The sequence below is a fragment of the Pelodiscus sinensis genome, chromosome 3, assembly GCF_049634645.1.
Source record: "Pelodiscus sinensis isolate JC-2024 chromosome 3, ASM4963464v1, whole genome shotgun sequence".
NCBI lineage: Eukaryota > Metazoa > Chordata > Testudines > Trionychidae > Pelodiscus > Pelodiscus sinensis.
This window is the reverse complement of record NC_134713.1, coordinates 127,816,017-127,842,198: the sequence shown is the minus strand read 5'-3', so window position 1 is coordinate 127,842,198 and position 26,182 is coordinate 127,816,017. Positions and strand designations below refer to the sequence as shown.

Sequence of the window (26,182 nt, the reverse complement as noted above, 5' to 3'; positions counted from 1 at the left end):
ATTTCAAAATAGGTGTTGTTCCATATGAAACGAGGGTTTGTTATTTTGAAAACCAAGCCTGTTATTTCAAAATAATGGGCTTAATGTGTGGATGCTCACCTTGTTATTTCAAATTAACATTGTAGTGTAGATTTAGTTTAGAACACATTCAACTGGTATTTCATCTGGTAACTAATAAACTCAGAAGATGGTGTGACAGTAAGGCTGGAGGACTATAGTAGATAGAGAGAAAGCCCTGAGCAATTAGGAGCAAAGTAGACAGGGCTACTGCAAATTAAGCGAGCCAGATGATCTCACCTGAGGCTGCCACTGAATCTGTTAAAAGGATGCCTTCCTGGCAGGAAGGGGAGAAGAGAATGAGGCTATTTGCAGGTCTCTTGTGCAAGAACTGCAGGTTTCTTGTGCAAGAACTTTTTGCAGCAAAGATCTTCCGCAAAAAGTTACCGAGCAAGAGAACATCCACAGAATGGCCATCAGAACATCTGTGCTTTTTCTGATGGGTGTTTCTTGCGCAAGAAAGGCCTGTCTTCTGATGCTCTACTGTACTTTTTCTTGCGCAAAAATGCACTTGTAGTGTGGACGCTCTGAGTTTTTGCGCAAAAACTCTGCAGTGCAGAGAGAACAGAAAGTGAGCAGAGAACAGAACACAGCAGAGCAAACCAAACCAAGGAAAGCAACAGTATTGCCAGAGATAGGTAAGTGGTGGAGAGTGAGGTGCCCCAGACCAGGGTCGTTAGGCCGTCCTTCGGCTGGAAGCCTGAGAGGCCAGCTGGAGAGCTGGACTGGACAGTTTTCACAGCCCAGGCTGACCCTGGGGAATTAGCCCAAAACCTTTGTCACTGGGAGACTGGAGCTGGAATCCTGCCAAGGGCAAATAAGGCAGGACTGAGGCTGCTTGAGAGACCCCACTCAGGCCTTATCAGAACCCAGGAGTAGGGCCACCATTCCACAATGGCTATAGCTGTAACAATTAGTCATAATACAATTTATCTGTAAAAACAAAGTCTTGTTAAAAGGCTTCCTTTTATCCAATGGTGATACACACATCTTGTTTTATTCATCTTCATACTGAGACTGCCGTGTATGTGGTAATCGTCAGAGGAAAAAAGAGACTGAACTGTAGATGAAAATAAAAATTAAAATATTTTGAATTAACATATTTTCTCTTTTTTCCTCTGACCATTACCACATACACGGCTTGGGAGAAAGGTAAAATAGTTTTGAAGTTTTAATATTTTCCAGATACTATATCACAACCACTTGAAAGAGCTGAAGTATCCTGACTGGATTCCCGTTTGGATAATCATAATTTATTGACTTAAATTCCATACATTCAACTACATACGGTATTTAATCTCTTGCGGCCAAATCGTGGGAAAAAAAAATCAGAGCCTATATAAAGGGTTTTATTGAACATGAACAATATCTTACTCTGGGGAACAGCATTCTCCACATCAGGCAGACAGGCTCCTGGTGCTGTTGGACCACAACAAAGAACCTAAAACAGAAAGCTGGTAATGATTTTCCCTCTAATATGGATTTTGCCCTCTGGCTGGGTGCAGTATACTGAACCACTGGCCACTGATCTAACACAACACTGGCCCTCCCACAGAGTCTCCCCCACAGAGAGCTTAAAAGAAATTCTATGGAAGTTTCTCCCTGGGGATTATAGAAAGTGTACAGACAGTTCTGCTTCTGCTATCTGCCAGCCCTCTATGAAGCACACATACATCTTTACAGCTGTTTGGAGCATTTTTACCTCAATTGACTTTTTTTTGGTATATAGCTTACAAATTGCTCTGGGTTCCGCTGATGGATGAAAGGGGCTATATAATGTAAAACATAATTTGAAATTAGCTACAGAAGTAGTTGCCATTTTTATAGTTTAGACCACATTTTAGTACCAAGCTTATGGCCTTACCCCTTTATTCATTATCATAACATCCCCGTGACACCTAGAGCTTACATGAAAATCGAATATTAGAAAAGTCTGTGGTGTATTTTTAGCTAGGTTTTATGGCTTAGCTGCTGGGAATAAGTAGAAGTAGACAGCCCACTGGGAAAAGAGTTTTTTGCAGTCTATTGGTGCTGCACACACCACAGTTCCAGCATGGTAAAGGGGAAAAGATTCATAATAGAATAATGGAAGATATTTCTCCTGTTGCATACAAAAATCAGATCACACAACAATTCAGCCTTGGAGTGTAGACAACACCACATTAATTTCCCTTAAATTGAACTGAGCTACAATCCCAAAAGTAAAGCTCTTTATGGAATCACATAATGCATAATACTCTTAGATTAATTTGACATAATTATTTTTATGCAGGACTCTCATCCATGGATTAAATTATGGCTGTAGGCACTGGAATTTGAAACAGTAATTCCATATTAAAGAGATCTTTTAGTATAACTCTTAACTTGAGCCTCTTGTGGTTTTCTCCCCCACCATTCTCTCAATTTTCATTTAAATCATCTAGATGTGTATATATTTCAATAGGCTGGCCACATGGTGACATGGCTAAGACCTTTGTTGTTCTTCCATTTGTCATTAACACACTTCAGATCATGTCCAAAATCAGAATGCATATTCAAGGCAAGAACCGTGTTTTTATATTAGTTCTGTATCATAACTAACATGCTTCTGCCCATAACGGTATAAAATATCTATGTATCTACAGATGTACTTAGTGAAACCAGCACACATGAAAATTCTCACAGAATATTCACATCGTCAGAGAACGCATTAAAAACATTTGAAACTGTGGCAATTATCCCTGCTCTACTATGCAACTAATTATTTTTAAATGTTATTGCAGATGTATTATATCCATTGCTATGCTTTGTAGAAGCTCAACTCCTCATTGCCATTTTAACCTCTGACACATTCCTGGTTTCTTTTTTCTACTCCTTTCCAAACTGTATTTCCCAGAGGCCAACTCTTCTATTTTATTCACTCCAACTTAGTTTCTACCAACAGCCAGATTTTTCTGTTTCTCTCAATCCAGATTCTCTGATACCTAAACGAGCTCTATGTGGGTTTTGAAAGTAAATATTTAGCAACATATCTAAAATATGTTCCTCTTGCACTCTGAAAGATATATTTTCAGAGAGCTATAAAAACAGCCTTATCATCAATGAGAATTTGGGCTGAAACAAACAGAACTCATTTGAGGGAAAGAAAAATACTCCACGTAGCAAGGAAAAATCAGTTTCACATATGCAACATGGGACATGACTATCTAGGAAGTAGTACTTCAGAAAGGGATTTAGGGGTCATAGTGGACCAAAAGCTAAATACAAGTCAACAGTGTGATGCTATTGAAAAAAATGCAAACATCATTCTGGGATGCATTAACAGAAGTATTGTAAGCAATACACAAAGTAATTCTTCTGCTCTACTCTGTACTGATTAGACCTCAGCTGGAGTATTGTCCTGTTCCGGGCACAGGAAGGATGTGGAGAAATTTCAGGAAAGATGTGGAGAAATTGGAGAAGGTCCAGAGAAGACCAACAAAAATTATTAAAGGCATAGAAAATGTGACCGATGAGGGATGACTGAAAAGTGGGTTTGTTTAGTTTGGAAAAGAGAAGACTGAGAGGCAACATAACAGCTTTCAAGTACCTAAAATAATATTGACAAGAAGGAGAGAGAAAAAATATTCTCCTTAACTTCTGAGGCTAGGACAAAAAGCAAAGGGCTTAAATTGCAGCAAGGGAGATTTAGGTTGGACATTAGAAAAAACTTCCTAACTGTCAGGATGGCTAAGCACTGGTTGTGGAATCTTCATCATTAGAATTTTTTAAAGACCAGATTAGACAAACATCTCTCAGGGATGATCTAGCTCAGGGGTGGCAATAAAACGATTCACCAGAGTTAGCCCCTGGCAGGCTGCCACTGATATATTTACCTGTGCCTCCATAGGTTCAGGCGATTGCAGCTCCCATTGGTCGGGAATGGTGATCAACAGCCGACAGGAGCTGCAATCACCTATCCCTCTGGAGGAGCAGACAAATATAGAAGTGCTGACTCTAGCTAATGCTGACAAACCAGATCCAACCCACGGGCCAGTATTTGCCCACCCCTGATCTAGATGGTGCTTGGTCCTGCCACAAGTGGAGGGGACTGGACTTGATAAACCCTTTGACATCGCTTTCAGTTCTAGTATTCTATGATTCTATGAAAAGGCTAAAATATTATTTCAGCCGAAAAGATTAAACAATCTAATTTTTTCTTAAAATATTTAGGGCAAAATTGTAAACCACTGAAGTCAATGGTAGCTTTGTCATTGACTTCAGAGGGTGCAGGAGTAATTACCTACTCTTCAGCACTTTAGTGAAGGTGCAGGCCACTATGGGTCCAAAAAGAGAAAACCACTGGCAGGTACAAACCATCTGCAGTGTAAAGCTGTAATGATAGAAATGAAAGCAGTAAGTTGGTTCACTGAGAAGGAAGCCCAGGTCACAAGAGTGTTCAGGTGCATCCCCATAAAGGTGACCAACTGAGTAGGTACAAGGACTGATTTTTCCTTGTTGATGATACTAATGCCCTGATCATAGAGAAGATTCCAAAAGGCCTAGATTGCTGAGGGGAAGTGGTTGCATGTCATCACAAGAAGCAGATATCTTATCTAGGTCAGGAAACACAGAGTGGCCAAGTCACTGCACATGGGCTGCAATGATGGCAAAGACTTTGTGTATACCCAAGAAGCAATGGCTATACCAAAGAGGAGCACAGGGAACAGATAGGTGGGAAACACCAACCATATAACAGCAGCTTCAGGGAGTAGACAAATTAGTCTGTACAGAAAAATAAACCAACAACAAATGATCTGGTAGCACTTTATAGACTAAAAAACCATGTAGATGGTATCATGAACTTTCGAGGGCACAACCCACTTCTTCAGATGACCGGAGTTTTGAGTTTAGGATGCACAGACCCAAAATAAATAGGATAGAAGGGGAAGGAGAGGGGGACAGGGAGCAGAGGGTATAGAAAATCAGGAAGGTAGAGGGAATCAGTAAGTATCTGAAGATTGGGTAGTTAAAACGAAGCAGATAAGAATCCAAGTCAATTGATAGTATCCATCCTGACATAGGAATCTACACAAAGAGCTGTTTGCACCTTCAATGACTGTTAAGTTGATAGTGTCCCAACCACTCTTCATCACAATTGAGTCCATTAGCATGAAAATTGAATTTGCGGATGAACTCTAATTCCAATGCTTCTCTGTATATCTAGCTGGTAGAATTGGTTTGTGACAAGACAGCCACTTGAAGATCTTTTACACAGTGATTAGGAGGATTAAAATAGCAAACTCTTCAGGGAATTGGATGAATGTCAACGTGGAAATATGCATCTTTTCTGGTGAAAGCCTCTAACTAGACTCCCTGGGAGAGGGATGGAATTAGAAAGGGGGGCTGAACATCCAAAACAGGAATTTCCATATAAACCTGTTGATTAATTGGAGATCTGAGATCGGGTAGTGGCCACTTCCCTTTTTCAGAATAAGGAAATATGAAGAATAGCAACCACAGTCCTAGTAATGCAGTGGGACTTGCTCTATGGAAGGGTGCCTGCTTCCTCTTGAAGAAGCAATTCATGGGAGGGATCTTCACGGCCATGCTGGACAGGGCCACAATGGGGGGACAAGAGGAATTCTACAGAGCACCCCAGTGAATGATGTGGTGCACACAGCAATCCGTGGTGATCTTATCCTATTTGTGGGCAAAGATGGCTCCCAAAGATAATGCAGAGCACAATGGAAGCAATAGGAGCAGGGACTTAGTTCTCTATTGAGGAATAAAAACTGCTGCTTAGATTGATGCTGCAAGAGGTTGATGAAGCAGAAGTGGTAGTGGTGGAGTAGCAAGACCACAGTGTGCACCAGTGATGGTGGGACAGCTCCTGCTGTCTTTGAAAGTGGGGTGGGGGTATAGGCAAAAGGATGGCCTCTGTTGTACGTGGGATGAGGTGTAAATGTTGAGCAACTACAGAGTGGCAGAAGAATTCTTCAGTGATGGTAGGCAGTCATATCTATTGACAGTAAAGTTTCTGTTTAGCAAAGAGCAGATCCTCATAAGTGGTATGGACATCCTTAGGGAATCTAGACAACTAGAGACAGGGGCCTTGGAATACATCACCACTCAGAGAGCATGATGCAGTATCTGTGACATAGCCAACTGCCTTGAGGTTCACCTCCAGGCAGTGAATTTGTGTCCAGTAGTATCCAGAATTCTTGCTGCTTGTCTTATAGCAACAGAGCCAGGAACGCCGAAAGCTTGCAGAAGGGGAGAAAGTTGCATTTTGCCTACAGGGCCTGATAGTTGGTGATACAGACCTGGACTCCCACAGAGGAGTACACTGTCTGAACCAACAGGTCCATCTTGGTGGACGTGAGGTGTTGGTGGTGAGTGTATTCAGTTACCACATGAACTATCAGCAAGCTGAGGGGTGAGATTGAAAGGGAAGTCCATGCCCTGAGATGGGATGAACTCCTCTCTGCACACTTAGGAGTAGGGACACAGAATGCTGTGTGCCAAACCCACTGTTCCAGCTGCAGGATGGACTCAGATGGGAAGGGCCATGCGGGACAGTCCCAGCAGTTACAGAATATCCAGGAGCAGGGTCACAAACACTGGCTGAAACAAGTCATGGTACATTGCCTGGTCATTAGGAGGGGAGAGGGAGGCTGGAATCATTGCCTTGTCCAGCGATGATGAGGCTTTGGTACAGACCAATGGTACTGGCTATATGTCATCTTCCTCAGGGTTGTCAAACTGAGAAGGACATGGCACGTGGGCAGGGGGATCACCAGTAAGATGCCCATGGAGGAACCACATGGTCTGGTACAGGTTCTAGGGAGGTCAGTAAGATGAAGCGTATGGGTCATCAGGTGTTAGCAGACCATAGGCATAGTGAAACCATGGCTCAGTGGTAGGGTTGTATGCTGACAGACACAGCAATTGGTGCTTGGGATCTAGTCTGCAGTGGTAAAAGGGAACTGGAGCAGCATTAACCTGCATGGCCTCAGATGTAAGCACGCGGATGACTCACAATACACATGCTGGTAGACACTTCTACAAACTTGTTCTCCCTCCGGTGCATGGGATGCAAGCATACCCACCTTTGGAATGCAGAGACACACACACATTTGAAGAACATATTATTTTCTTTCATCTTGTTCTGCCAGTATTCATATTTCCTTATTTCCTTCACCTTAAAGAAAACATACCAGGAAAATAAAGCGCCTACATTTTCAACTATGACTAATATTTTTCGAGCAGTGGGGCTCTAAAATGCTGTCTTGGATTGGGGGCAAGATCTTGGGGCCCTATGATTTGACCTACTGGCCACAGCTAGATGGAACTCATAGTCTTGTCAAATCCAAATGTATAACTGGGTTAAAAAAATTATGTAAATACATAGAGATAGGTCCATTAGTAGCTATTAGCCAAAACTGTGTCAGGGACACAACCCCATGGCGTGCCTGTTCATAAACCTCCAACTGTCAAAAGCTGAGATTCTCTTCATTGTCTCTGAAGCAACTAGCACTGGCCACTGTCGAAAGACAAGATGCTAGATCTGACCCCATATGGCCAGTCTTATGTTCCAAGAGGAAAGATAAATCATGAAATTAGACTTTTAGATCTTCTATTCCCTGGATTTACATATTCAGTTTTTATAGCTTGCATTATTACAGGTGGCATGCATAGCAATCCCTATATTAAGATAACAGTTCCATTCTGAAAGACGCATTTTTAATTTCTTTTAACTTTCTCAAAAGTACTTTTCAGCTAAAATTTGTCATACCTGTTTTCAGTTATCTTTTTCCTGAACGTTTCATCAAAAATAATTGAGTTGTTTTTAAACATGAAGGACTATGGGGGAAAGAGGCTTTTTTGTTGTTAATCATTCTGTATTTTTATAAGATGTTCTTGGTGCCTCAGAGGATACTGATGGAAAGATAACATTTGTAGATACCTAAATCCAGGAGAACGTTTAAGCATAATCCTGTTTTGCTAGATCAAGGCCACATAAAGCCTTTGTCTGATCAAAAGCCTACTTAAAACAATGGAAAGACTTCAATGAACTTTGGATCAGCCCCACTGTTTCTAACTGAAGTTATGTCTTTCAGTGACCTGATAAAATTATATGCATTTGGCAGAGCAGAAATTATTTTTAATAATCACACATGTGCACTGGTTTATGTTTTACAACAATGTTGAAACAACAATTACTGAAAAAACAATGAAGAGTCCTATAGCATCTTAAACGCCAACAGATTTATATAAGAACAAGCTTCTGTGGGTAAAAATCCTTTGTCAGGTACAGAATAATCTACTATTGTTCCATAGCTATGAACATCTGTTAAATAAAATAAGAGGAATTTTCCAATAAGGAAATGATCTAAAGAAGCTGAATGTAATTCCAATTTCCTGTGAAACCTGGTCTGTGAATGGATATATGGAATGAGGCAAAGGATCCAAACTCAATGATTATGTATTCAGTGTACTGAACTGCTTTCTGCTACTGTCTAGCAAACAGTTGGACATTTCTTATGCAAATTTTCAGGTTGCTATGTTCCTTTAATATTAACTGAATTCATCCAATGTAGAGCTGGGAAAAATGTTTTGACAAATAATTTGCCAAAAAAGTACTTTCAGTTGAGTCAAAACTACTAATGAATGTGCCAAATAGTTTCAATTCCAAAACATTTTTGGGACTCAATCAATTGATACCCTTGCAATTTTTAGCTCAGTGGTTAGAACGCTCGCCCTGTACACAGGAAACTCAGATTCAATTCCCTTCTCTGCCTGATTTGGAAAAAGGATTTGGACTTGGGTCTCCCACATTGCAGCAGACTGCCCTAAGTTGATGGAACTATAGTACTGGTCTCCTGACGATGCTGTTCCACTTTGCAACAAATCAATGGAGCAAGGATTTGTTTTTTGATCTCCCAAATCCTATGTAACTACCTAACCATTAGGCTGCAGAGTCACTCTTTCACTGTGACCCCAAGACTATTTATTGTCATTACGAAAGAGTATGAATTGCCACTATGCATGACAATCAATAGTCATTTGGCCATAGAGAAAACTGAAGATGACCTTTGATTTTTTTTTTTTTAGAATCAAACTAGTTTCTTATCCAGCTCTAATCCAAAGAATATATTCCAAAAACCATACTAAAGCCAGATGCCCAGCATTGATTAAGTACTCTTAGCTACCTCTGACAGTTCAAAGGCCGCTTAAAACTGCTCTAAAGGTGGGGCTATTCCTGAAGACAGAGGAATTTCGCAGTGATTTGAAGTACTTTATACCAACTACTCCATACCCTGCAGACAGGAAGCTTTCTGAAATGGGCTATAACAGAGATGGTCAGGACATTGGTGTACTGAATTAATCACCGTGAAAAATTTCACTTTCATAAGTGGTCAGTTTGGTCTCAGTATCCTGGGAGATGCAGGGTAGTTTAGAGTCATTGTTCCCACCTCACACGATTTAGGACTCCAGCCCAATATTTCTGATGCTATGAAAAACAGGATTTACCAACTTCAACAAAACTTGTCTTCAAATCAGAAACACAGAATGTTCTGAATTTGAAAGGATTACAAAGCACTTGAGTTCAGTTCCCAACTAAAGTGCTTTGTAAAGCAAAAAGACCAAGGCCAGATTAACCTGTCACTGGATTCTAACCCATTGTCTTCTCATGGATAACAACAGCTATGCAAGTACACACACACAGGCTGGGCTGCTGCTCAGGGAACTGCTCTTCATGCCAGAGGGGGCGCCAAAACAAATCAGAGTGAGTGCTATTGCGCCCTGGTGCGCTGGTTTGCAAAACTACGAGATCAGCCTTGCTCTTCCATCACGGTGAGAAATGCCCTGAGCAGCAGCAGGATGAGCTATTAGTCTCAGTAGATCCATCACATAACTAGATCAGCTACAATAAATATGAGATTTGCTTCCCACACACAAACAATGAATGTGCATCTTAGCCAGATCCTAATTTTTCTGTGTGTTAATCCAGCCCTGATAAGGATACATGCTTCTATAGTCTAGTACTGCATATCCTGACATGGCATATTAAAAACAATATATTTATCCTAAATCCCAATATGTACTTCATGATGAAAAGAACTGTTCTATTTACTGCCATGCCAGAAAAAACAATGCTGGAAGTTGTGATACCATTAAGAGATTCCAATCAATAAAAATACAACTTTGGTCAAAGCCCCAGCTGTCTCTCAAATATACTGATGCAATCCAAAAAAAAAGTCTCACAGGATAACCTGAGAGGAGCATTTGGCCCTCACTATTTTAAAATATATTCCTTTCCCTATCAACATGTGGTTCACTAATGCTTTTATAAAAGCATTTAAGATCCTCATATATATAAATTGTTCTGCTACCATTTATATTAAGCATGCACTTACAATTGGACTGTAACAATCAATAATTGATGAGTTAATATTTATTAATATAGCTATTCAATATGTATTAAACCTCTATAAATGGGACCTTAATACCAAGCGCGACTATAGAACCGTCATTCTCCCCATTTGCATACAAGGAACAGGAGGACACATATTCCAGATTATTTGCAGACAAAATTAAGGACTAATGGATCATGAAGACCTTTAGACTTTATGGGCTAAATTGTCAAAAAAGGCCACTACCTTCTTTCAATTTGCATGTGCATAAACACCTTCTCACCATTTTTTGAGCCCCAATCCCAAGGTGAGCAGATGATATAGGAAAAACCTACACATGAAAATGGATTTCTTATATGAAAATTATATCACATTTGCACTGAGATCCCTTCCAGGCAGCTCAAATCCTGGTACAGGCTGCCACTTGCAATGCCCTGGCTGGGGCATCAGTAGCAGGGACAGCACCTAAAACATTCAATCTAAAGCATGAACTTCAGCTACCAAATGGCTCAAAGGCTCTATGAGATTCAAGTTCATATGTAGTTCAGCCATTAGACAGAGACCAAGGACAGAGAACCACATTATGTAAGCATGGATTACATACCAGTGTTGAAAGCCACTTTTTGAAAGTCTGGCCCTACTGGCTATAAACAAGTTGATATATTACATTTAGTAAATGATATCTGAAACAAAAGATAAAATATTTGTGCCAAGAGATTTTTTCCATAACATCTATAAACAATTTATATTTATGTATGCTGTAGCAGCTGTTCCCCATTTCTAAATATTCAAATAGAATTTGGAGCTTGAAAAAATGACACCTATCATTTATCAGTATTATCAATTATCTTATTGCCATGCATTGCAAAATTACAATGTGTGGATTGGAAAAGACAGTGAGGTAGGGGGTGAAAGGATGGAGTTAAAACATCACATAGCAAGGCTCAAAATTATAAGGCAACAGAATTTTATAGGGTTTAATACAACAAGGGAAGTTATAATTACGAGAGAAATAATAAAAAACATTTCTCTTTTGTGTGGTTTTTCATGGAAAAATGATTCAGAAATGACTAGACCCTGCCTGGTAATATAATAGCCTCTTTTTTGAGCCCTGCAAGTTCACATGTTATGACATACACTAACAGATTTGAATCAATGGCAAACACGTAATATTTTTGATCAAGCAAATAAAAGACAGAAGCACATACCCATTTTTCCACATCAACAAGCTGTAGAAAGAAAAAACAAAAAATTAGTTATGTCTTTAAACGATCGTTTCAAATCTTCAGATCTCACAGGAATGAGTAGAAGCAATCACCTATTTATCTCCCCCCCTCCCACCTATGCCAAGAGCTATTTCTTTCTGCAAAATACTTCAAATTTTAAGTCTAAAATGTCAGCCATAAAGTCTGATAATTAGCTACAAGAATAACATACATTTGGAGTTGAATTAATTCAATTCTACATTCTAAAACACAAATCTAATTATTCTGAAGCTTTTGTTTGCTGCCCATAGTGCAGTTTGGGTTTACGCTGGGCTCAACATGAGGCCTATGGGTGAGAGCCAAAACAAAAGAGTAGGTAATATAATGGTGTCCTGTTGATATGTGTTTTAGTAGTTTAATTCCTGGACTGTCATAGCTCATTAAAAGTGCTGTCATATGGGTGGAAATCAGATAAATATTGCATTGTATTAATATCAGCAGAACCAACTTAAATAGGGCCTGTGTGTTGTATAGTCTTGCCTTAATCTTTGTACTCATGCCCAACAGTGTGAAAGAAGATATTTGCATATATACTTGCATGTATATGCAACCACATTTAAGTTGCCGCCCTCAGCATGTGCTATGAGTATCATTGTGAGCCCCAAGACTTCCAAAGTTGGGTAACCCTGGTTGAATGAAATACACTGACTGCCACTAAAAAACATTAGTATTTAACCAAACTACCACATCAAAGATAGCTCAGTACTGCCTTATACATTGACTATATTGCAGTATTTTTAAATCTAACATATGTTCCAATATTTTACTCATAACTAATGCTGATCTTCTGTTAAAATGGACCACTGTTGTAGTTCTTCATAATTTTCATTTGATGCTTTAATGCAAAAATATGAATAATTTCAAACAAGGAATCCCAATACTATAATGAAAACTCAGGTTCCAAATGTAGGTGTTTTTTTTAATAAAAATTGTTTAATAAAATCAAATGTTTTCTTTTTTGTATTATATATCATTGCAGTGAATATAGAATTTTGGACTTCCAAAACTATCACATTCCACAGTGGAAAAGAGACGCTATTATACAACTTTCAACTTGTCATTCGCTCTTAGTTTTCTGGAATTTTGGCTGCTTGGATTTATTTACTTTCATTATGACAATTCTATGAATTGTCAATAATGTATATTATACCTTAACCCTGTGTTTGTTATCCATGGTAGTCAACATTGGAGAAATCATTTCAAAATTAAGCTTCTTTTTAAATAAATTAAGATAAATAAGAAATAATGACAAGTCATGGTAAATTTAAAAAAAATCTAAAGCCAAATGAAAGCAATAAGATGTCCTACTAAACGAAAAGGAGTTGTCAGATAACTTCCACTTGAGTGTATGGCATTCAATGTCTTTGTTTTCTTGACATCCCTTATACTGAAATGTGTGTGTGCTATTTTGCATCATTAATCAGAGTGGAAGTTGATGTGAGAGAGCTGAATTAATTAAAACTATATTATGTTGGCATGGTTCTTTCAGAAGTTTTTTTCTGCTAATACAAAATTTCCTTAAGTGAAGTGGGCAGCCAGAACTGTTTTTGGAAAGGATGTGAATGAACAAGCTGCATTATTATTTGTATTAATCACTTGCCTCCCTATTGCTGACTTGTCTGTTTAACAGAGTGCAACAACATGTTATAGTTTCATGAGTGAAACTTAATTGCAAACCACATTCTCAGAGACTGCTGTACACACTGAGTCTCTGTACCAGCACATTCAGAACCATACCTGTGCAAGTACTTACAGGCTTTTGAATGTGCCCAAAGGATCCATACTAGGGAGGTTAAAAAACGATTAATATAACTATGTAATCATTAAAAATATTCGCGGTTGCATGCACAGCAAGCTCTGTAGTATAAAGTTTATATACATACAGAGCTAGCTGCGTGGAGCAGCAGCTGACTCCCCGGATTATACCTGCTCCCAGGGAGCTGGCTGCGCTGTGGGCTCTGCAGTATAAGCTAGAGATGACAGCGTGTAGACAACTACACGATTAACCAATAAGCCTGGGCTTATTGGTTAATCAATTGACTACACACATTGCCCCCCTTGCTGCCTTTTAACTCAGCACTCCAAGTGCACTGGATCCCATGGAGCCGCCAGTGATTCCAAGGGAGCAGGCAGGAGCCTACAGGCATGGGGAGCTGGCTTTTAAGCCGGCTCTCTGCATGTGCCAGCTCCATGGAGCTGCCTGCCCCCAACCCCTTGCTGCCTCCCACAGAGGCGGGGGAGCAGAGGAGGCTGCCATGGAGCAGCTTCTGTCCACTGGCTGTCAGCCCTGCCCCTGGGGACTATCGAAGAGTCGTGCAAATGCTAAAATATGATGCAGTTACATGGCTATTCAATTACACGCTCAGTAACATCCTTAGTAAAAGCTTTATACTGCAGAGCCTGCAGTGCAGGGTGGCAGCCAGCTCCCCCAGAGCAGGACCAGGAGCTGGTGTGTAATGTAACAGAAATTGTTTAAACAGTTATACTTTTACATCAGACTGGTGTGTGGGTGGAACTGCTTGAGAGGTACACCTATGTATAATCAAATTTTGCAAGTATAACAATGCATAGGAAATTTTGTGGATGCACCTTTTGGGCTACCTTTGAGGGAATGACCCTTAATCTAGTGTAAAAATACACAGCCTTCCATTGGAAAACGTTCCATTTTTAATTATAGACAAATCCTTCAGGGTTTAGTCCTTACTTTCAGGCGAAGTTGTTACTAAAGCCACATTACACACACTGATTATTCTAGGAAAGCCTCTCTTTCTTGCCATATGTGAAACAGTGAGAATGCTAGGGTGAAATCCTGGTCCAATGGCAAAACTTCTATTGATCTAAGCAAGATCAAGAAATCACTACTGTCAAGATTGCAATCTATTTTTCACAGCATGGTGATAAAATCACCAGCAGCCATTCTACACTAATGCTGCTGTATTTCTAATGCTGGTGATGTCCAGGAAAGCTGACAGAGGTTCAGTACTTTTCAAAAAATCAAGCCACTTATTTACATGCCTAAGTATTGCCTTAAGAGCCTAACTTTTAAAAATCTGGACTGTAAATATTTACATTCTCGTTTATCATTATTTACTGTATGGAACAACAAATGCCCAATGCAATATGAAGGCATAATGTTCAACCCCAAAATAATTTTCAAATCACCAAAGATTTTTAAAAATTCACCCAAAGGGATTTTTTTCACAACTGCCAAGGCACGCACGTGGACACACACACACACACACACATACACAAACTATTTTTCTATATATCTATAGTTGGAATAAGGTTGAGACTCCCATGAAGCATATAACATTAGAATATGTACAATACTTTCTTTCCATGAGCATACTGACACCACCACATTATGGAGCATTTACCCTTTGCTTGGATAAACACAATAAAGCTTTCCTGAAGGAATTTAAAGCTATATTTCATGGGTTTCACGTAATAGTTAGCTGTAGACTTTGTACCAGCCAATGGAATATGTTTTATTTGTTGGCTTCTCATTTGGGGTCCATGAAGGAAATCATCATATCACACCAGAACTCATTTTAAAATCTGAGTCTCTGATGAAGGACTGGTTTTGCAACACCACACCTCTGTGAAATCCAAAGATTCAATTCAGATTAATCAAGCCTGAAGGCCGAAGTCTCTTCAGCCAGAAAGGCATTGATAGTATCACTGCTGCTGTCCGATTGCTATCTTTTGTGTTGCTGTGAGGAGTCATGGAAAAGGTGAAAAGACAGATAGAAGAGACCTTGCCCGTTTTGCAGGTCATCATTCCTCATCTCATTTTCCAGGTCTTGAAACAGGGCACCTGATTGTTTCCAGATTCAAACCTATCAATAAACAGCCCACCAAACTGACTTAGTATGAGAGAGGTATTTCTGGGTTATCCTTAATGAACATTAAGATGAGAAAACTTTGATCCACCCAAGTAGAACTCCTTTCAGAAGTAAGGCTCATCACAGACACATTGGCCGCTATAACCTCCATAGGTCTGTTATCTCTAGAAGAGATACTGCTTCATGACTTCAGTAAGTCATTGTGCTCTTGCTGATGGATGTTGTGTACTCACTTTTTTTGCTATTCATTTCCTGAGATGACCTGGGAAAATGCCATACAAAAAACTGATTCTCTGCATCCATCAGAATACACAACTAGAGCTATATCTCTCCTTATGGATGAGAGAGGCTGGGATGCAGAGGAAAGACTTAGAATTACTGGATAGAACTCACATGAACTCTAGAATATTGAAGTATAACTGTATGTGAGATCACAACTCTCAACCGGGTCCAGGAAGAATTGATTTTCTGTTTCTGTGACACTCTTTGTTTTCCTTTATGGCCATCTTTATCTTCTGTTAACATACTTCTGAGACGGAATCTGGTACCACGCCACATTCATCCTCAGGCGAGGCCCAGGACTGATTCTTCTAGTGCCATGTAAGTGTTCATCCTGAATCCAGGAACTGTATTACCGTATGTATTTTTTCAGCTTTCCCTCTGTTCAGAACTCTGATCAGAAAAATTGTTTCAGAAGAGATATATTAATTTTCTTCTTCCCTAAAATTAATGTTTCTTGCTATCATGTTCCTGAATACCCCAGAAAAGAGCAAATTGCAATAATCAAAGCTTGGGGTGAGACAGAGGGAAGGCTCCCATCCATCTGTCAAACAAAAATAGTCTGAGAACGGTGATGCGGGAATGCTTTGAAGGTAAGCCTACATTGAGAATTTATTTAGTTATTTCACAGAGGGCCCTGCTCTGTTCATCCCTATTCTGAGGCTAAAAATAGGATGCAGAATGGGTTATAATGTTCTGCTCAAAAGTAGATGATGGATGATTTTATTCACATCATGAATAAAACCCTCTCCCCTGGGTTGCTGAGACTGTGGATGGGGTAATGCTGTTCCTGTAATTCTTCCACCATTTCTTCGACATAAGAATGTAAAAATGGCCACACCTATCAGACCAAAGGTTCATCTAACCTAGCATGGTGTCTTCCAAAAGTGTCCAATGCCAGGTGCCTCAGAGGGAATGACAAGAGCAGGTAATCATCAAATGTCCCATCCCCTGTTGCTAATTTCCAGCTTCTGACAGAAGCTAGGGACAACATTCCTGCCCATCCTGGCTAATAGCTATGGAAACGATTTCATATTTAACTAGAAGCCATTCTGTAAAACAGAATTAATTTCAGTTTCTTGCTTTTGCACATATGCCAGTGAGTGAACTGACCTTCACCAATGTGAGAAAAAGCCAGAAAGTTGAGCTGTTGGAATGTGTTAATGAACCATTTTGAGTCGAAACTCTCACTCCCTAAAACCTGTTTCTTTCTTTGCTGATAACAATTTCTCTTTCAAGTTTGCTTTGATGGAATGCCCTGGCATCAAACTTATTTGGTTAAGGATATAAAATACTAGGATTGTGTTGAACAGCCTTACTGGGCCCGGCTCTGCTGGGGTCATGTTTGGCTCACTTTGTACCTTATTGATCAATAAAGCTGTTTGTTAGCTGCCTAACCACATGGAAGTCTTTTGCTCCAACATAGCAATTGATGGACCTAACCTCCATGAATGTACCTAGTCTTCTCTTAACCCTATTATAGTCTTTGCCTTCACAACATCCTCTAGCAAAGAGTTCCATAGGTTGACTGTGCATGGTGTGAAGAAATACATGTCTTTTGAACCTGCTGCCTAATAATTTCATTTGTTGACCCATATTTCTTGTGTTAGGAGGAGGAGTAAGTAACACTTCCTTATTCATCTTCTCCCCATCAGTCATGATTTTTAAAATCTCTATCATATCCCCCCTTACTTTTCTCTTTACCAAGTTCAACAAACCCAATTTTATTAATCTCTCCTCATATGAAAGCTGTTCCATACCCCTATCACTTTTTGTTGCCCTTTTCAGAACCTTTTTTTGAGATGGGGCAGCCAGAACTGCATGCATCATACAAGATGTCGGTGTACTACGGATTTATATATGATATTTTCTGTCTTATCTATCCTTTTCTTAATTAGTCTTAACCTCATTAGATCAAAGCTCTTTTTGTTTCCAGACTGAAAAAACCTGGCATCAAACTGCAGGCTAATTTCAATAGATCCCCTCTATTGTTTCATAGCTATTAGCACTGCATTAATTCTAGCTATAACTCGAAAAATACATGGGTTTTTTTGTTTCACTTCATGGAATGCTTCAGTCTGACATGCAACCATATTCCTTTCTATGATATCCTGCAAAAGTCAGTGCTGAATGTCAATTTTTCTGACTCAGTTTGCCATAATGTTTCCCGGTGTATCTCTAGCTAGAAACTGATGTGCCTGCCTTTTGGATCCCAAGGACCAAACCCCAGATATCTACATGAAAGAGATTTGAATGCCGTTTTCCCCCACCCATACCCTGGGAGAACTCCTTACTATGATATGGTTTTTAAGTTGAGGGATCATACTTGTATCACTGTACTGTTGACCCGTATTAGTGTTCCTTGTGAAAGCATACAGGGGGCATTTGCAGTGTTAGATGACATTTCCTATTTGTTTGTTGATTGCTGGCCTGATGCCACCTGACAGTTTTCATGCCCACAGAAAGGGACTTGGCTGAACCATGAAGAATCCATTATTTCAGGTAATGCTCTCCCCCACTTAGCAATGCCAAAACTTTGCCCATGGAAAATACACACTTTTATGCTGGGTAATGATACTGGTTAAATTTGGTCTTGTGCAAAGGCCCATTACTGCTCTCTCTACTTTTGGCCACATCTGTATCATGTGCCCTCACTCCATGGTGTGCAGGGAAGTGAAGCAAAGCTGAGCCCCAAGGACAGCTGGTGCAGGTAGACTATAGGGAGAGCTTCCATTAGGTGTGCTGCCCTTCTGACTTCACTCCCCTCATGAAGAAAGAAAGGAGCTGCTTGGTCCAAAGGCAGCATCCTTCCAATCCCTTCCACCTCCTCTCCTTCCCAGACTGGGCTGTGAGGGAAAACTTTGCCCACAGAACAGACTAAGCTCCCCAGCAAGACACATACTTAGTTGCGGGGAATGCAGGATATACAGACTGTTGCTTTTGCTTCCATCTTTCCTCTACCCAGCTCACCCCCTGACTGGGCATTAGATTCTTCATATACCTCACAACAGGAAGCAGAAATGAGAAGATGATCTCCCCAAAATCAAATGCAGCCCTGGAATGCAGCTGTGATGCAGACTGAACTCAAAACTATTAGTCTAAAATCTGAACTCAAGTCTGGAATTTCTCTCAGAAAATTTCTGAAGCAGGAAGTGCTGGCCAAACTTCCAGCTGTTGTGGTGGCATTAAAAACTGGAGGGAGCTTCATGAGGTGGGAACTTACCACTGCTACCAATGTCAATAAGGCCTGATTCTGTCCCTAAAGCAGACATACCTATGGTAGCTGATCTGTGGACATTATTAGAAAGAACAACAGAGAGCAGATATAAATCCAAAAAACGATCATCCACTGTTTTCAACTGAACAAAGCAACTTTGGGAACCAGGTACTGTGCATTGCAAATAAAACATCAGTTAAAAAATTCTGTTGCACAGCTTTTGTTGTTTTAGTTAGTTATGCATGACTCCTTTTAGTTGGAGCCTCAAAACACTGGAAACACCTAAACAAAATTACAAAAAATTAAATGCAAAGGCTTCACTAAACAAATTATTCTTGCAATATTTCCTGGAGCTTGCCAAAACTCATGGGATTTCCAATGAAAACATATTTCAACCAGTTCCATAGGGTATGTCTAGACTACATGCCTCTGCCGACAGAGGCATGTAAAATAGGCTACCCGACATAGTCAATGAAACGGGGATTTAAATATCCCCGGCTTCATTAAAATAAAAATGGCTACCACGCTGTGCCGGCTCAGCTGATTGTTGGCACAGCGCAGCATTCAAGACACGGATCAGTCAACAGGGGAAGCCTTTGTCGACCGCTCCCTTATGCCTCGTGAAACAAGGTTTACGGGAGCGGTCAACAAAGGCTTTCCTTGTCGACTGATCCGTGTCTTGAATGCTGCGCTGTGCCAACAATCAGCTGAGCCGGCACAGCACTGCGGCCATTTTTATTTTAATGAAGCCGGGGATATTTAAATCCCCATTTCATTGACTATGTCGGGTAACCTATTTTACATGCCTCTACTGGCAGAGGCATGTAGTCTAGACATACCCATAGAGTGAAAAGATATGGCACGCTGTTTCACAGAATATTGTAGGATGATGTTTATATAAGAAACTTTTATACCAAAAGAAACATTTCCCAAGATCTACATTTATTCCAACAGAATAAAACTCCGGTATTGCAAAGTGAATTGAAATATATTATTGTAGTGAATAACTATTGCTAGCAGTAGTCATTTTAATCGACATGTTACTTTATCCCAAACCAAGAGCTTGTTTTGCCACCAATTATGAGCATTTAAAAAATATCTTAACAGTGGCATAGTCATTAGTTTGTGGGGGGTGGAGGAAGGGCTTTATTTAAAAAATTAGAAAACTCAGTGTTTTCCATTCTGATAGTCATGGAAACTGGGATTTTTCACTCACTGAAACAGTGAAAGACTACCAGTTCTCTCCATTTATTTACTAAAGATGGAGCAGTCAAAAATGGACCTGGCTCATTAAATTGAGATTTGTTTGAGATCTGAATATAACCTTCCCTCAAAGAGTTTGGCTAGGTTTGATGCTTCAGATTCTTTTTTTTTTTATAGACAAGCCTAAAACACAAACTTCGGGATCTTCTCTAATAGTTACTTGTAATTGTTCTAACAATGACATGACACCTTCTCAAAAAAACTCTTGTTAAGCCTGAAAATACAGAGGAAGTCTAGTCCTTTCACTGCTCAACCAACACTCAGATGTCCTCTACAAAATCATTTTTGCTAAGACACAATTATGAAGAGATGCAAAAGAGCAGACTTCTACACAATGATTGTGATTACGGTACATTTCAGACAAGACATACAGGTCTTTACATGAACAAGAGCCTACAGCCATAGCCATTAATTGAAGTATAGCGAGCTAGTCAAACCCAGAAGATGAATGCCTAAGGAATTTGAGAACAAAGCTAAATAATATGCACTGAGCTGCTATTTTTCTGTACACATGGATTCTTACCATTAGTGGGAGTAATGTGGCATACAGAGCTAAACACATACCCTTTAGACTTAATTATGCAATATGTGGTTTAAAAAAAAAACAACCAAACAGAACACATTTTTTAAAAAGACATCAGTTTAAACCAGACAGTCACCAAAGTAAACAACTATTTGTAATGGCCCAGTAGGATGGGCAGGGGTGGGGTAACAGATGCAACCCTCCCTTTCTGCAGTAGCAAGGCTGTCCCATCCATGGGACATTTTCCCTAATATCTGGGGTGGGGGCAAGGCTTAGCAAATAGATCTGAAATATCCACAAAAATCACAAGCTATACTCAAACTCCTTCCCCCATTCATTTCCCTCCATTCTAAGGAATAGAAAACCACTGAACTATGTTTTACTGCATGCAGAGAATTCACATAGGGATTCCTCACATCTTTTTCTCTCTCACACTCACACACACACACACACACACACACACACACACTTTCTCTCTCTCTCTCTCTCTCTCTCTCTCCATTCTCTCCATTGCACAGAGCCTACCCTGGAAATAAAATCAGACAATAATTCCCTGTTCAGTGATGTGAAAAACAAGTCTTATTTAAAAAGGACAACCAGGGGAAGTGATTAATTAACCATGACTGGATGATTAGCTGGGAGTTAATAGGCCCATAATACAATTAAGTTGAGACACAGTTTTAAATGATGGGGTATCATATATAGAATTTGCCTGCAAATTTAAATGCTCTAGGAGTTGGAGTTAAATCTGTTAAATTGAAATTTTAGTCATCTCCCATGTTAGGAATATAGATTATATTTTGTATTCATGTCCACAGACAGTGTGTGCAATCTGACTTTGACATGCATTTAATAATGCATGATATGGATTAAAGAACATGCAAGAAGGGTCTGCCAATATTACTTCCAGCATCAAAGAGTGAAAATATGCTCACGCATTACAATTAGGACACTTGATCAAAAGTTAGTAAACGAGCTTACTAGAAGGTTCCTCAGGTCCTTGAGAGCAGGGGTGTGTGGGTGTGGAGGGGTGCAGGAGTCAGAGCAGAGCAGAATCTGTTTGTTCAAGAATTCCTCCTAAACGATAAGAGCTGGGACCAGCAAATTTGGTATGTAGCTTCCTCTTATAGTGTAAAGGGTGGAGGCTCAAGGCAAGAGATGGGTACCCACGGCAGGAGTTTGGGAGTGGTGGCAGGGCTCAGGAGAGTGGCTGGGAGGGAAGGAGAAACCAGCAGGTGGTCCATACGGCTAGCCCATGACCACGAGGGCCTTGTGGCCCATTTGCTGGCTTCTTCCTGGGGCCAGGAGGCCCAACAGCTACTCTGTGGGGCTGGGCCAGGGAGGCAGCGACTGCGCTGGCTGGCAAATGACTGCTTCCCGGGGCTGTATAGTCATTTGGTAGTATAGTATAATTGTCCCCTGTGCTTGATACCACTCTCCCTCTCCCCATGGTTATTTGAGAGAATAACCATGCCTGCTATCAAAGCCTTCCCCTTTTCATGTAATGAGAAACAATAGCATTCCACATGCATCCCCTTGTCCTGGCACAACCAAACCCTGACCCTGCTTTACATTACAAGAGGAAGCTGCATACCAAATTTGCTGGTCCCAGCTCTTATAGTTTAGGAGGAATTCTTGAACAAACAGAATCACAGACAGATAGACAAGACACACAAACTCTCTCAAATAAATAGCAGATTCTATAGCTTGTTAGTTTTTAGTGTCATCCAGAGACTACAGTTTAATTCCCCTGCTTTCAGAGCACTGCGTGATACACAATGTCTTTGGACTATGAAAAAAGACAATTTGATTAGCAGAGTTTACTACAAAATCATCATGCTTTTTAGAGAACACAATTATGGCAGTTTGGAGACGGAGACTGGAAACATTGTTGCTATCAGAAGGGAACACTCTGGTCTTGGATCCAGAGAGTAGACCCTGACTCTGCTAATCTGCTCAGCTCTATATTAAGACTTGCTGTCAATAAGAGTTGCCATACATAAATAACCAAAAGCTATTGATTCCACTAGCGGGGAGAGAATGATACAATCCACAAAAAGGTATAACCACAAATAATGGGATGAAATTAAGGAAAGTAAAAATTAAGATAAACAATGAGGGAAATGTTTTTCAGTTGTGATACTGAGAGAGAATAACTGTGGGTTTGATAAAAAGGGAATTCAAAGTGGCACTGTTGGCCACTGAATCCAGAAGTCAGTGGTTATGTCCAATATGAGAGCAAGCAGAGCCTTTTGCAGTTAGAAAGGTGTTGCAAACAGGCAAACCAAAGTGAGTTAGCAGTTAAAGACTGGAATCCACTGGTCTATGTCCATTGCCATAGAGACTAAATATTCAGCAGCAGCTGCTTATCTCTGTGTAGAAACACAAAGTTTGTGAAGAACAAGTCATGCCAAACTAATCTGATAGCTTTCTTTGATAGGATAACGAGCCTTGTGGATAAGGGAGAAGCGGTGGATGTCATATACCTAGACTTTAGTAAGGCATTTGATACGGTCTCGCATGATATTCTTATTGATAAACTAGGCAAATATAACTTAGATAGGGCCACGATAAGGTGGGTGCATAATTGGCTGGATAACCGTAGTCAGAGAGTTGTTGTTAACGGTGCTAAATCCTGCTGGAAAGGGATAACAAGTGGAGTTCCGCAACGGTCTGTTTTGGGACCCATACTGTTCAATATCTTCATCAATGATGTAGATATTGGGATAGAGAGTACGCTTATTAAGTTTGCAGATGATACCAAACTGGGTGGGGTTGCAACTTCTTTGGAGGATAGGGACATAATTCAAAATGACCTTAGCAAGTTAGAGAAATGGTCAGAGGTAAACATGATGAGGTTTAATAAAGAGAAATGCAAAGTGCTCCACTTAGGAAGGAACAATCAGTTCCATACATACAAGATGGGAAGCGACTGTCTAGGAAGGAGCATGGCGGAAAGGGATCTAGGGGTCATAGTGGACCACAAGTTGAATATGAGTCAACAGTGTGATGCTGTTGCAAAAAAAGCAAATATGATTCTAGGTTGTTGTGGCGGGGTAGCCCCGTCCCTCCCGGAAACCGCCGGGATGCCGCGATCGCGGGGGAAGCCGGCGCACCGGCCGGGGAATGAGCCGGGGCCGGTAGGCAGCGTAGGGACCGCCGGGAAGCCGCGGTCGCGGGGGGGAGGCTCACCCCCCAGAGCAGCATGGATAGCCGCCCGCTGTCCCAGCGCGGGGGGGCCGGCACACCGGCCGGGTGACGAGCCGGTGCCGGCAGGCAGCGCGGAGAGGGGGCGGGGCGGGCAGACGTGGCGATGACGTCACGGGGAGGCCGGCCCGGGGAGGGGCCGGAGACGGACAAAGGAGGGGACGTCATCTGCCTGCGACGGGCGGGCAGTTTAAAAGGGCGCCGTGGACCAGCCAGGGAGGGGGACACCGAGGAGACGCTCCCCCCCCAAGGACCGGGGAGCGAACGCTGGAATTGGAGGCCCTGGGCAGGGGCGGAGGAAAAGCCCAGGTGAGCCTATGGGCTCTGGGGGAAGAAGTGGCCCAGGGCAGGGACGCGGACCCTGAGAGCGGGGGAGTTTAGGGTTTTCCACCCCCCTCGGTAGGTGGGGAGCCTATCCCTGACCTTAGGGCCCTGGGTCGGGGTAGGGAGCGAGGGCGGGCCCGGACCCCCTTCCCCCAACCGCCAAGCGGAACGAGCGAAGTGAGTCGCATTGGGTTGTAAACGACTTTGGTAACTGAGGGGGGGCGGACTTGAGCCCCTCTCCGGGGGTGGATCCCCTACAGTTGTATCAACAGGTGTGTTGTAAGCAAAACTCGTGAAGTCATTCTGCCGCTCTACTCTGCACTAGTTAGGCCTCAGCTGGAGTACTGTGTCCAGTTCTGGGCGCCACATTTCAAGAAAGATGTGGAGAAATTGGAAAGGGTACAGAGAAGAGCGACAAGAATGATTAAAGGTTTAGAGAACATGACCTATGAAGCCAGGCTTCATGAACTGGGCTTGTTTAGTTTGGAAAAAAAAAGATTAAGGGGGGACATGATAGCGGTTTTCAAATATCTAAAAGGGTGTCACAAGGAGGAAGGAGAAAATTTGTTCCTCTTGGTTACTGAGGACAGGACAAGGAGTAATGGGCTTAAAGTGCAGCAGGGGAGGTTTAGATTGGACATTAGGAAAAAATTCCTAGCTGTCAGGGTGGTCAAATATTGGAATAAATTGCCAAGGGAGGTGGTGGAATCTCCCTCTCTGGAGATATTTAAGAACAGGTTAGATAGACATCTGTCAGGGATGGCGTAGACGGAGCTTGGTCCTGCCTTGAGGGCGGGGGGCTGGACTCGATGACCTCTCGAGGTCCCTTCCAGTCCTATGATTCTAAGAGTTTATCATACAAAGTGAATACCCATTTCTAGCTGAAATTTCTGCTCCAGGTCACAACCTCCTCCTTCCCCAGGTCATGACCCAAATCCCTGCAACCTCTCCTGCATCCTTACCCCAAGTCACAACCCCTTCAAGACCCTGTACCCCCTCCTACTTCCCTACTGGACCCTGCACCACCTCCTGCATCCTAAACCCCTGCCACAGGTCACAAACCGCTTCTTCACCCAAGCTCCCTGTCAGACCCCAGTCCCCTACTCTGAGCTACGTTCTGCTCCCAGACCCTGCAGCTCCTCCATTAATATCATAGAGAGTACAGTAAAACTCCATTAGTCTGGCATCCAATGCTCCGGGACTCCTGATGGTCCGGCACCATCAGGAACCTGGAAGTGCTGGGGCAGCCGGACAGGCTTCCCCCATTCAGCTGCTGTTGAAACTGACCAGCAGCTGAATCGGGGAAGCCGGGAGCACAGCAGCTGGGGTACTGCCGGGTTGGTCTCGTAGCGCTGCCCCTCGGGGCTGCGGGACCAACCCGGCAGCACCCCAGCTGCTCTTGGGGATGCCTGGGGCAGAGCAGCTGGAGTGCTGCCGGGTTGGTCTCGCAGCGCCAAAGGACGGCGCTGCGGGACCAACCCGGCAGGACCCCAGCTGCTCTGCCCCAGGGGTCCCCGATTCAGCCGCTGCTGAAACAGATCAGCGGCTGATTCCAGGAAGCCCGAGGCAGAGCAACTCTGCCCCGGGCTTCCTGGAATCAGCCGTTGATCTGTTTCAGCAGCGGCTGAATCGGGGACCCCTGGGGCAGAGCAGCTGGGGTCCTGCCGGGTTGGTCCCGCAGCGCCGAGGGGCAGCGCTACGGGACCAACTGGGCAGTACCCCAGCTGCTCTGTCCCAGGCTTCCCAAGAGCAGCTGAAGTGCTGCTGGGTTGGTGCCCTAGCGCCGCCCCTTGGCGCTGCGGGACCCACCCGGCAGCACCCCA

At 42.0% G+C, this 26,182-nt stretch overlaps 1 protein-coding gene and 1 long non-coding RNA gene across 2 annotated transcripts in view; one reads left to right on the top strand and one right to left on the bottom strand.

Moving 5' to 3' along the window:
* Window positions 1-26,182, bottom strand: part of RYR2 (ryanodine receptor 2) — a 648,519-nt gene that overhangs the window by 409,150 nt on the left and 213,187 nt on the right. Inside the window, exon 5 of the mRNA XM_075924816.1 lies at window positions 11,645-11,665. Within this exon, the coding sequence (XP_075780931.1) occupies window positions 11,645-11,665 (21 nt within the window). The remainder of the gene's footprint in view (window positions 1-11,644; window positions 11,666-26,182) is intronic.
* On the top strand, window positions 15,990-19,227 carry LOC112546915 (uncharacterized). The gene is made up of 4 exons (XR_003090638.2): window positions 15,990-16,146; window positions 16,310-16,418; window positions 18,288-18,327; window positions 18,791-19,227. It is a non-coding gene; the product is annotated as an uncharacterized LOC112546915 (long non-coding RNA).